Source organism: Impatiens glandulifera, chromosome 3 (assembly GCF_907164915.1).
Source record: "Impatiens glandulifera chromosome 3, dImpGla2.1, whole genome shotgun sequence".
Lineage (NCBI taxonomy): Eukaryota > Viridiplantae > Streptophyta > Magnoliopsida > Ericales > Balsaminaceae > Impatiens > Impatiens glandulifera.
Window position 1 is genome coordinate 3127246 of NC_061864.1, and position 12085 is coordinate 3139330.

The 12085-nt window shown below is 28.8% G+C and overlaps 3 protein-coding genes across 3 annotated transcripts; 2 read left to right on the plus strand and 1 right to left on the minus strand.

The window, feature by feature from the left end:
* The first annotated feature begins 2404 nt into the window (after positions 1–2404).
* Positions 2405–3576, plus strand: LOC124931851 (zinc finger CCCH domain-containing protein 20-like). The gene has a single exon (XM_047472424.1). It carries the CDS (start codon positions 2537–2539, stop codon positions 3461–3463), a length of 927 nt encoding a protein of 308 aa, XP_047328380.1. The 5' UTR covers positions 2405–2536; the 3' UTR covers positions 3464–3576.
* Positions 3577–7840: 4264 nt separating this feature from the next.
* On the minus strand, positions 7841–8575 carry LOC124928888. The gene has a single exon (XM_047469138.1). The coding sequence runs from the start codon at positions 8573–8575 to the stop codon at positions 7841–7843; it is 735 nt and encodes a 244-aa protein (XP_047325094.1).
* Positions 8576–9316: 741 nt separating this feature from the next.
* LOC124932119 lies at positions 9317–11445 on the plus strand. Its single transcript, XM_047472724.1, has 5 exons — positions 9317–9432; positions 9750–10034; positions 10144–10249; positions 10444–10587; positions 11010–11445. Exons 2-5 carry the CDS (start codon positions 9763–9765, stop codon positions 11220–11222), a joined length of 735 nt encoding a protein of 244 aa, XP_047328680.1. The 5' UTR covers positions 9317–9432; positions 9750–9762; the 3' UTR covers positions 11223–11445.
* The last annotated feature ends 640 nt before the right edge of the window (positions 11446–12085 follow it).

Below are 12085 nucleotides of genomic sequence, written 5' to 3' on the forward strand. Positions count from 1 at the left end.
TTATTTTACATTATATATTAATACCATTGAGTTTTTTTTTTATCAAAAATATTATATTTATTCAAAATCACCCTCAATCGTTATTTTTAAATAATTTAAATCCGAACAAACTTTAGTAAAATAAAACAAATAATGAACATCAAACAAGCCATAAGGAGCATGATTGCCTGTAGAGTGGGCCTAGCATTCGGGCACGCCTTCTCCTCCACTGCCTCGTGCCACGTGTCTGGTAATGCAGCAGACCGGCTTTAAAAGTTACATCATATTGGTGGTACTAGGTTAAACCGGAATTTGTGATAAAACCAACCGGTCTGAAGTTTGAGCTTATCCAGTTAGCCATCAAACCAGATACATTACACGTACGTCGTTATCGGGGATGCCTCGTTTTCGTGATTCCGTACGGATACTAGCACGTGACTTTGTACGGACGTTCCTACTTTCTATCAACTATTATATACATACATAAAGAGGCTGGTTCATGTTCATTATTCATACTCCTAAATTAAATAAAAACAAAATACCTAATATTGACTCTCTTTTTCTTTTCTTTTTTAGCTTATGGGATTATTTATTTATTATTTAATTAAATTATTAGTAAAATAAATATTTATTTATAAAATAAAACATTAAATAAATCAAAAAAATATTTTTTCATAATTTAACATAATTAATTTATTTTTTCTCAAATAAACATTTAAAGCCTTATTCTCTTTAAGTCTTTTAAAAAACTTATCCAAAATTAACTCATTTCATTAACCAAAATATTAAATACATTTTATTTTAAATTATTATTTTTTATTTTATTTATATATCAATACCTTTTAAATTTTTTTAACAAAAAAATAATCATCATATTCTCAAAATCATCAACAATGATCACTTTTTCTCTCTCTAAGGCCTTGTTCTCTTTGAGTTTTTTAAAAAACCCATCATAAATCAATTTTCCAATCAATCACTTCTCAATAATCACATCACATCACTCATTTCATTAACCAAAATACTAAAATACCATATATTTTAAATTATTATTTTTTATTTTATTCATATATATTAATACCCTTTAAGGTCTTGTTCGGATTGGGGTTTTTGAAAAAACCTAGAGAGGGAAAAAAGTAATGATTGGTGATGATTTTGAGGAAGTGATGATTATTTTTGGTAAAAAGACTTAAAGGGTATTAATATATATGAATAAAATAAAAAATAATAATTTAAAATAGAGGGTATTTTAGTATTTTGGTTAATGAAATGAGTGATGTGATTGTTAAGAAGTGATTGATTGGAAAATTGTTTTGGGATTGATTTTTTAAAAAACCCAAAGAGAACAAGACCTAAGTCTTTTTATCAAAAAAAAATCATCACCTCCTCAAAATCATCACCAATCATTATTTTTTTTCCTCTCTAGATTTTTCAAAAAATCCAATCCAAACAAGGCCTAAGTTTTTTCAAAAACCTCAATCCGCACTAAACTTCGTGATCCATCTTTCTTAATTACCCATATTTTATAATTTATATAAAATTTAACTATTTTATCATATATATATATAAAAAATTATTATAACATAGCCGCAATCAACTTTTAAGTTAAAAAAATATATATATATATATATATATTAAATTATAATTTTTTTAATATTTTAATTAAAATATTTTAATTTTAATTTTATAAATTTAAATATAAATTATATTATAATAATTCAATTAATTAAAAATCTAAATAATTTATTTTCTTCTTTTAAATCTCTATTAATAAATTTCAAATAACTAAAATCAAACAAGTTCAAAGGTTATTAGAATAAAACTAAATTTTTATCACAAAATTCAATATTCATATCATCTATCTAATCACAATCATTTTATAAATTTAAATATTAAAATTAACTTCTACTTAAATATTTGAGATTTTTTAGAATATTTTTTTTAACAAACAAATTAGTGTAGAATGGATTTGACCATTTTAACTAGAAAAGTTAAATATCATTATTAAAAATAAAATAAATTTTCTAAAAAGTGATTATAAATTAAAAAATAAGACTAGTTTAAGAAAGATTTATTACCAGTATGATAAACTAATTAATAATCAATTAAATTTTATAATTCAATGTAATATATGAGTCATTAAAAATAATCAGAAGATTTAAATATTTAATCCTATCTTCTCGTGAAAAGTTATGCTTGGAGCTTAAGGTAAGAAAATCCATTGTCAGTCTCTTTGGATAAACTTCAGCTTGCTTTCCTCGTGAATTTAGTTGTATATAGGTATCTATTTACCGTCACAGAACATCCAACGGAGTAATAATCGTCCACGTGGATATAGTCTTGAAGATGGCAGTCATGAACATAGTCTGTCAAGAACCATCCTCACAGCCGTTTCGTTTTAATATATTCTCACTAAATTGGAACCTAACCATGGTTAAGTTAGACTGACCACGGTTAGATCTGGTGTTTATATTCAACACCCGCTTATCTTCTCCACCATACCAGTCTGCGTGAAGAGATAGAAAGAGAAAGAAAAAGACAAAACAAAAAAAAACAAAAAATGTTAACGGTGATGATTAACAATGGAGGAGAAACAAATCGATCATATTCTTCCCTTCCATGGAACCTTCTAGATGAGTCCACGTTCAGTCCATTCCCCGGCTGCGGCGGCGCTTCTTTCAACTATTACGGCAATGGCGACATTATTCTCAAAAACCAGAATGAAGATCAAAACGGAATCGACGAATTTGACATCTCGATTGACGAGTTCTCAACAGATCGTTTCAGAATGTACGAGTATAAAGTGAAGAAATGCGTTCGAGGTCGTTCACATGATTGGACTGACTGTCCGTTTGCTCATCCGGGTGAGAAAGCCCGTCGTCGCGATCCGACCAAGCACAATTATTCCGGTTCGATCTGTCCTGAATTCCGAAAGGGAAATTGCAGGAAAGGCGACGGTTGCGAGTTTTCCCACGGAGTATTTGAGTGTTGGCTACACCCATCTCGATATCGTACGCAACCATGTAAGGATGGTATCCATTGCCGTCGCCCTGTTTGCTTCTTCGCTCATACGCCGGAGCAACTCCGCGTTGTTGAATCTGTAGGAAGCCCGAAACTGAACGATCCGTACGACGTATTTCTCGAGTCACCGCCCATCTCTCCGGTGCAATTCAAATTAGTGAACGAAATTGCCGCTTCGATCAGGAACCTGCATCTTAGCCCGTCTTTCAAAATGGGAAGTGGTAGATTTTCGCCGAGAAGTTCGCCGGCGGCGGCTCTGCAACGTGGGTTTTCAAGCTCGCCTTGTACTCTCTCGAGTCGGTATGGGGTCGGCGGCATGTACGACTCGTGGGAGACGACGGAGGCGATGGAGAGGGTGGAATCGGGGAAAAGTCTCCGGGAAAAAATGTACGCTAGACTGAGTATGGAAAACCCGCTGAACCAAGTGGAGCCGGACGTCGGATGGGTTTCTGACCTATTGGGTTGACTTGAAATGATGAAAGGTAACCTCGGACTCGGGTCGATCGGTCGGGTGGGTGGGACCCATGATCGGATCCTTCCTATTTGTTTAAATAAATAAACTTTTATTTGATTTGTAAATTTTTTACATTTCTCCAATTGTTAGTTTCCTTGTATATACTACTTACTCAATCCGACGGCTGAGAGTGTTGAGATCTCTGTTTGCTGGTGATTTTTCTTCTTCTTCTTCCAAAAACATGTGAAAATGTTTGATAAAAGGATTTGTTCTTCTTATTTTTGTAATTGAAAATAAATAAATAAATAAATCTTGCGATTTGTTTTGTGAAGATAGAGTGAAAAGGATTGACTGAATCTTCTGGCTAGTGGACATGAGATGGGAGTTTACCTAATTTTAATAAATTAATAATATATTCATTTTATAATATCCATATGAATGGGGCTGGGGCCACCATATGAAAATCTTGTGAGAAAATAATAAGAAAAGAATATCTTATTAATGCTGAGATGTCGGATTTAATAAAGTGACGTGGACATGAGAATCCTTATCTCTAAGCTTTGACAACAAAAATGAATCCCACTTGTCACCACCTGTGGGGGTGGGGTCCTCCTCAAATTAAAAATCGTCATTTTGTATCCATATTCCGCTAGGTTAGTTTTGTCTATAAAATATAAGAGCATCTCCAACGCATGACCTGTGCCCGCATCGGACAGTATGGAAAAGGGCAGGTCATTTGTTTTTTTCATTTTTTGCATTGTAAATAAAAGGAAAAAGAGGGCAGTGCCCTCTATGCCGGTCATGCCCTCTTCTGACTTTTTCATGATTATATAATATATTATATAATATAGGAATATTAGTTATATATTTAATTATAATATTTTTTTCTACTATTTTTAAGTAATATTATAATAACATTAAATAAATATATATTCTAAAGTTTTACTATAAAATAGGAATATTAATTATATATTAAATTATAATAATATTAATTATATATTAAATTATAATAATATTATAATATATTTTAAATTATAAAAATATTTTATATTTTATTATAATATAGAAATATTAGTTATATATTCTCAAATTTTCCTATAATATAGGAATATTAGTTATATATTCTCAAATTTATTCTTATAATGTTTTTAATATTATAATATATTTTAAATTATAAAAATATTTTATATTTCAATTTATTTAATATTAGTTATATATATATTTAATTAATAAATATATATTTTAAATAAATTAGTATATTTTTCTATTAATTATATTTAAAATTTAAATTTTTAAATTTTCCTATAATATAGGAATATTAGTTATAATAGTATAAATTAGTTATTTATTTAAAACACCTTTAAATTATTTGGATAAGAGGGCGGGCAGAAGCATTGGAGTGTTTTGCTCAAGTTCAATATGTGCCCGCTTTATGCTGAGGTGGAACATTAATTTGACAAAATAAGAGGGCAGAGGTCATTTGCGCTGCTGATGCTCTAAGATTTTGCGGGAATGTGATATTTTTTTTTATAAAAATGATTTAAATTGTATTGATAAATAATAATAAAATAAAATATTGAAATAAAAAATATTTTAATATTTTGAATAGCTTGCTTTTTCCATCCCTTTCCATATTCTCACCCTCACTTCACTCTTTAATTAATTCAAAAATGACTTATTTATCCTTATCACATTGATATATTTACCTTTCTTATTTTATTTATTTTATTTTATTTTATTTAATTATTAAATTCTTTTTATTATATATAATTAATTAATTTTTAATATTTTTTAAACTTTATTTATTTAATTAAAAATACAAATTATTATTATTTTTATATTATAATTAAAATGTGTACTAATTTAATAAAATATAAATATTTAATATTTTATTATATTAATTATATATATATATATATTAAAATACTTATAAAAATTATTTATTAAATAATAATTAATAATTAGTCTAATCATAATATTTTAATTAATAATATTATATATTAATAATTAGTCAAACATAATTTTAGTTTTTATATTTTTATTTATTTTGATGTATTTTTATTAGAATTTATATTTTTAAATTTTTATTTACTTTGGTGTATTTTCTTATGACACGTGTACTCTTTTCTAAACCGGTTTAAAATATTTAATATTAAGAAATTAAAAGATAAAAAAATCTAAAAGATATATAATTAATTTTAAATATTATATATTAATAATAAAATTATAATAAATTAATTAAAATAAAATAATAATTTTATATAAAATAAATATTTTAAAAAATTAAATATAAAATATTTTAATAAAAAATATTATTAAAAATATTCTGCATTATCACTAATTATTACTATATAATATACTAAAGACTTTATCTTATTTATTTGTTAGATAATTTTATTTATAAAAAAAATTAATTTTTATAAGTATTTTAAAAAAATATATATAATTAAAATAATAAAATATTAAATATTTCTATTTTATTAAATTAGTACACATTTCAATATTTAATATATTTTAAATAATTATAATATAAAAATAATAAAATTTTGTATTTTTAATTAAATAAATAAAGTTAAAAAAAATATTAAAAATTAATTGATTAATTATATTTAATAAAAAAACTTAATAATTAAATAAAATAAAATAAGTAAAATAAATAAAATAAGAAATATAAATATATAAAGGTGGTAGAGATAAATAAGTCATTTTGGAGTTAATTAAAGAATAAGGGAGGGAGTGAGAATATGGAATGAGTGAGAAAAGCACCTCCCTTTTGAATAATACAAGGTGAATATAAGACTTAAATTTTCTATATATTATACTACTTTGTTTATTAATAAATAAGTACTATTTTTTAAAATTATTTATATAATTAAGCTTAAAACTAATTAAAACTAATTATTTAAAAGTATTAATAAAATTAATATATCTTTTAGTTTTAATTATAATAATTTAAAATAAATATTTTAAAACTTTTAAAATAAATCTAATTATTTAAAAATATATTTAACTTTACTTTTAACAAATACTAAAATTTTATATAGTAATGTAAACCTTTTATTTTCTTTCCAAAATTAGATTTACACACTTTACACATTCATCTCTAGGGGTGTTCAACCAATCGTTAATGATATCAGTTTTACCGGTTCTACTTCTACCGGTTTTAGTCGGTTTTGGTCAGTTAACCGGGTTTAACTAGAACCGATAATTCAATTTTTTTTAAATTAAGTAATAAATTTATAAAATATATATTTTTAAATTATTTTTACACTTTCCTATTATACTATTCTCCATACTTTTTTTTTTGTCTCTATTATAATATATTATATTATTATTATAATATAATATAAATATATTATATTATAATAATATATTTTATTGATATATTTAGGAATTTGTTGTTATAATATATAATTTTATTGTAACAATATAATATATTTTATAGCTATTCGGTTAAGTTTATATGTTTATTGAGAAAATTCAAATTCATTATGTGGATTAGTCTTTGACCAACTAAGTATAAGCGAATATGATAGAATCCCCTTAAATCGATTAACCGGAACCGCTAGAACCGGTTAATCAATAAACCGTTAAAATAAAACCGGTTAACTATCGGTTCGGTTGGGTTACCGGTTTTCGGTTTTTTTGCACATCCCTATTCATCTCCATCTCCAAAATGCTAAACTCTAATTGTATTTGTACTTTCCTTCTGAAAATATATTTAAAATATAAAGTGTTTATTATTTCTTTTATATAATAAAATTTAATATTTTTTCGGTATGAACGGTATAATATCGATATTGTATCGAAATCTCGGTATATTGCAAATATCAGTATACAAAATATTCAGTATAATATCGATACTGTATCAAAATCTTGGTATATCGCAAATATCAATATACAAACTATTCGGTATAATATCTATATAATTTTTCATATACCGAAAATTTAAATACAGTATACTGTATAGACAAAAAAATAAAATAAAAATAAAATCAATATACTGCTTGAGACTGTTCTTTTTAGTTGGAATGAGGAGAGTTGAATACTATGACAATTATTTAAAAAAAATAGGAAGGTATGTTTTGTACATTAAGACCACCCACAGCAGGATGTCAAATTTTTTCACCCTGTCACGTCAGCTTAACACCTCTTTTAACACCCACTTTTTAACATGTCATACAGCAGCGTGTTATTCAAGGTATCAAAATTACTTTTTCACTTTCTCTCACTTCCACATCATTTAAACATATACATAATTTCATTTTTTTTAACCACAAACAATATTATTAATCACTTGATAAATCAAACATACAAATATTATTTAAAACGAAGAAGAAAACAAACACTCTAAACATTGGTAAATTTTTAAATAGTGTTTTTAAAACTCTAATCGAGAGTTGTTCCAAATTTATTCCAAATGTGCATGACAAGATCTTTATTCAATTGAATATGTTGTGCTTTGTCACGTAGATCGGCCCTAATATGAATATTTGATTCAGATCGGCCTTCAACATGCACTTGAAATTGAGGTAGCACTTCTCTTTGGACATTATCTGAGGAACTAGACCCGGAATTATTCGAACGTTCGAAGTCGATATTTTCCCAATTTCGTGAATACGAATCTCGTTCATCCTCCACAATCATATTATGTAAAATTATGCATGCCCTCATTATTTTACCTAGGACATCAATATTCCACATCCTAGCTGGTTGGCGAATAATAGCAAACCGTGCTTGGAGTACCCCAAATGCACGTTCTACATCTTTCCTGCATGCTTCTTGTTGTTTTGCAAACAACTGCGCTTTGTCTCCTTGGGGCATTTGAATTGATTGGACAAAGACGGGCCATTTCGGATAGATTCCATCAGCAAGATAGTAGGCAAGATTGTATTGTCGACCATTCACAATGAAGTTCACAGTAGGAGTTTCACTAGACTCAATGTCGTCAAAAATTGGTGACCTGTCTAATACATTAATATCGTTCAATGTTCCGGGCATGCCAAAAAAAGCATGCCATATCCACAAATCATAAGATGCCACTGCCTCGAGGATAATTGTTGTTGTGCCCTTGGGTGGCATCATATATTGTTGTGGAATAGTAGGATGGATTCCGGTATTCATGGGATCTTCCGGACGTTCAATGTTTTGGTTCGAAGGTTGTATATTTGGGTTTTGAGCTTGATTTGGGAAGTAATTTGGAAAAAAGTTGTAGTTTTGTGAAGGATCCATGAAAGAGTTTGAAGATTTCAAAAGAAAGGTGATACAAACAATGATGATAATATGGTAGAAAATTTCTGAAATTTTTTGGTGTCCAGATGACACAAACCAAGTCTCTATTTATAGATCGTGAAAAATAAAAAATATTGATATAATTTTATTTTTTTTATTGATCAATTATTATTAAAATGTATTTTTAAAATAAGAAAACTAAAATCAAAAGGTAGATATTATCCTGCCACATGGCAGCCTCTCATTGGGCCAAACAAAATTTGACACCCAAAATTTAACACCCACTTCTGCCCCCTGCTGCCTCCCACCCTCCTCTTTTGACACCCAAATGACACCCCAAATGCCCCTGCTGCGGCTGATCTAATAGTTTGGTACGACTACTCATACAGTAAGAGTAGTTTGTTTGAAAATATATCTAATGAGTCAATTGTTGTAATGTTAAAATGAGTTATTTTTGGTAGATAAATTAATTATATAAAATTAAAATTTGGACCTAAACCTAGTCCAGAGTCCAGACGGCAATCATTTTTGGCCCTATGGGCTTAATGAACAAAAAAAAAAAAAAAAAAAAGGGCTTAACGAACGAGCCTTAATTAGGTGCGGACCTTCCGGTTCGGAGTTGTACAAGTAATAACCGATTCTCAAGAACGTCGATTGATTCACACTTGCCGCGGGTGTTCTAGAATCTGTACCGCGTCTGGCTTCGTTTTTGATTGGTGAACTTATATATTAGGTCGTCTTCAATTTAGGTGAAGAAGCTATTTCTTGTTTTTCTTTCTTCTGATTTCGATGTTTGTTTCATTCACGAGCAGTTTTATCGGCGTTCTCTCCATTTAATGCTATCATCTTGAGTTGAGGAAGACAATGTATCATCCTCTTCTTATATTGTCATTAGCTGTTTAGGTTTTGACGAGCGTCGAAAACCTTGTTTCTGAAGGCAATGATCTGAGTTTTTTTAACGCGTTTTGTTCATTTTCATGAGAGTTCAATTTGGATGATAACATGACGTTGCTTCACTATTAGAATATATTGTAAAGTTATTAATTCTGTCTTATTCCTTAAACAGTAGACCTAGCTCGATGGAACAATCTGACAATGTGTTGAATACCATACTTGAAGAAGATAATTTCGAGGAGGATGATGATGTTGAGATGCTAGACGTAGAGGAAGGAGAATTGATAGAGACAGATACTTATAATAGATCAGATTTGCTACATAATAATGTTGATTTAGATTTGAATACAACAGATCAAAATTCTGGGATTAAGACCAGTAAGAATAAGAGAAAGAAGAAGAAGAAGAATAAGAGAAAGAGATGCAATTCAACTGGTGATGTCACAGATGTCAACAGGTATATGCTGTTTAGTTTTATCAAGGAAGATATATAGATGTGGCAAACTGTTGTACAGTAAGAAATTCGGGGATGTAAACTGAATTCCTCTTTGTTATTGCAATTGCAGGTTTGTTTTAGATATCTGTAAGAGGTTGAAGGAGAAGAAATCGTACCTGATGTATAATGCTGTTGGCGTCCTCGGTGCTTCTGCCTTGGATGATCTTGTTAAAGAGGTAACAACTTGTATTTGTTTTTGTAATCATACTTGGAGAAGTATCAGCATCACATGTTTCATAAAATGTAACAACAGACTGTAATGTAATGACTGCAATTGATGCAATGAACCTAGTGTTTCACCCTAAATCTTCTCCAATCTCTTCTGCTTTCAATTGTGTAAGACGATTCAAATCTATACATATTATTGTAGGTGGATGCAATTCAAGCTTGTGGAGGTCAAAAGACTGCAGATGGCAAACGATTTAGGTTTGGTGGTGGTATACTATGGAACATCTTGAAAGTACGTGATCCAAATGCCTACAAAGAGATAATGAGAAGGGGAAAGGAATTCGAGGTACTGATTATTGATTATTGTCTGATATACTACTGTTTCATGAATCATGTAGCATGAACTTGAGTCTCAAGTCTTTGGATGTGTGCCAGTACAGTACTTTCTTAACGAATTTGAGCAAGTTAATGATAAATTAGTTAGATGACAGAAAAATAGGTAATAACATCATGACTTTAAGATTAGAAATATATATTGCACATTCTGTCCTTGAAGCCATAATCCTCCATCCATACTAAGATTAGAGCTTGTTTGATGAAAAAGTGGATTTTTTGGCTTAGATGATAAGCAACAGTCGAGCTTGTTGCAACCTTTAGGATTGAACTTATATCTTTGTTAGTAATAAATCATGCGCTAGCTGCAATGGAACTTGGCAACATATTACTCAATTTAATTGGGTTGTCTTTTTGTTTCATCCCTTGTTGCAGAAACAATTTAGGCAACAAACAGATCAGATGACATTGTCTTCCTCAGATCATTCAATAGAGCAAGCTAATAATGATCAGAGTCAAATCAAGCCTCCGCTTGTGGAAGCGAAAAAACGTGTTTCTGCACTTGATAGGTTGAGGGTGCCTGTCTCGTACAATGATCTACCAGGAGAAGAGGATCAGAAAGACGAGAAAACACCTGATCTGGGTTAAAATTATATGTTACCTCAACTTGATATTTTGACAATTCATGCTCGTGTGGGTGGATTGTTTGAAAATCACTCGGCATTCTTTTCTCGTATACTTGAATTTTGAGTTATTGAAAAAGGCTGCGAAAACATTCAAACTTCTTCTACCCATTCTTACAAAAAGAGGGTGGGAAAGAAATTTTGTTTGATGATGGTATAATAGATGATTGACATAGATTTAAACTTCCCTTGTTGGTTTGTCTTTCTGAAGTTTGATTGGGGTTATACAAGTTTTCCAAATGGTGATATTTTGAATATAGAATCATTCATCACTTTAGTCTTAGTACATAAAAATTCTTGATTTTTTTTTGGGTCTGATAAATTGAACATTATTCTTCCTTTTATGTAAATTTTAAGATCACTAGTCGTCTTCATTTGAGAAACCTAGTGACTTCCCCATTCACTCCCTAGGCAAGACTTTTCTCATATTTATCAATTCCATTCTTCTTCATATTCTTAGGTGGAGTGGATAGTGTTTGGGAAATGTGACCAAATTGAGTTTTATATTTGTTGCTAAACGCAAGGGATTTATTAACCAAAAAAAGAAAAATTACAAATTATAATAACACAACATTTAAACAAAACAAACAACTTGTTGCCCAACTTGATAACTCAGTCAGATAACAATGTGATAAAACAAACAAAGAAAAAAATCCATTATATTGTGGGTTGTAAATAGCTTACATTTCAACAGACTATAAAATACCTCCCTCATAGAATTCAAAGGTCCATTTACTTTTTTCTTTGAAATTAACAGATTGTAAATCTTTTAAATATTAATTTTATCCTGCTTATTGAGACAGGGAACATGATACCTTGTTTTGCTCA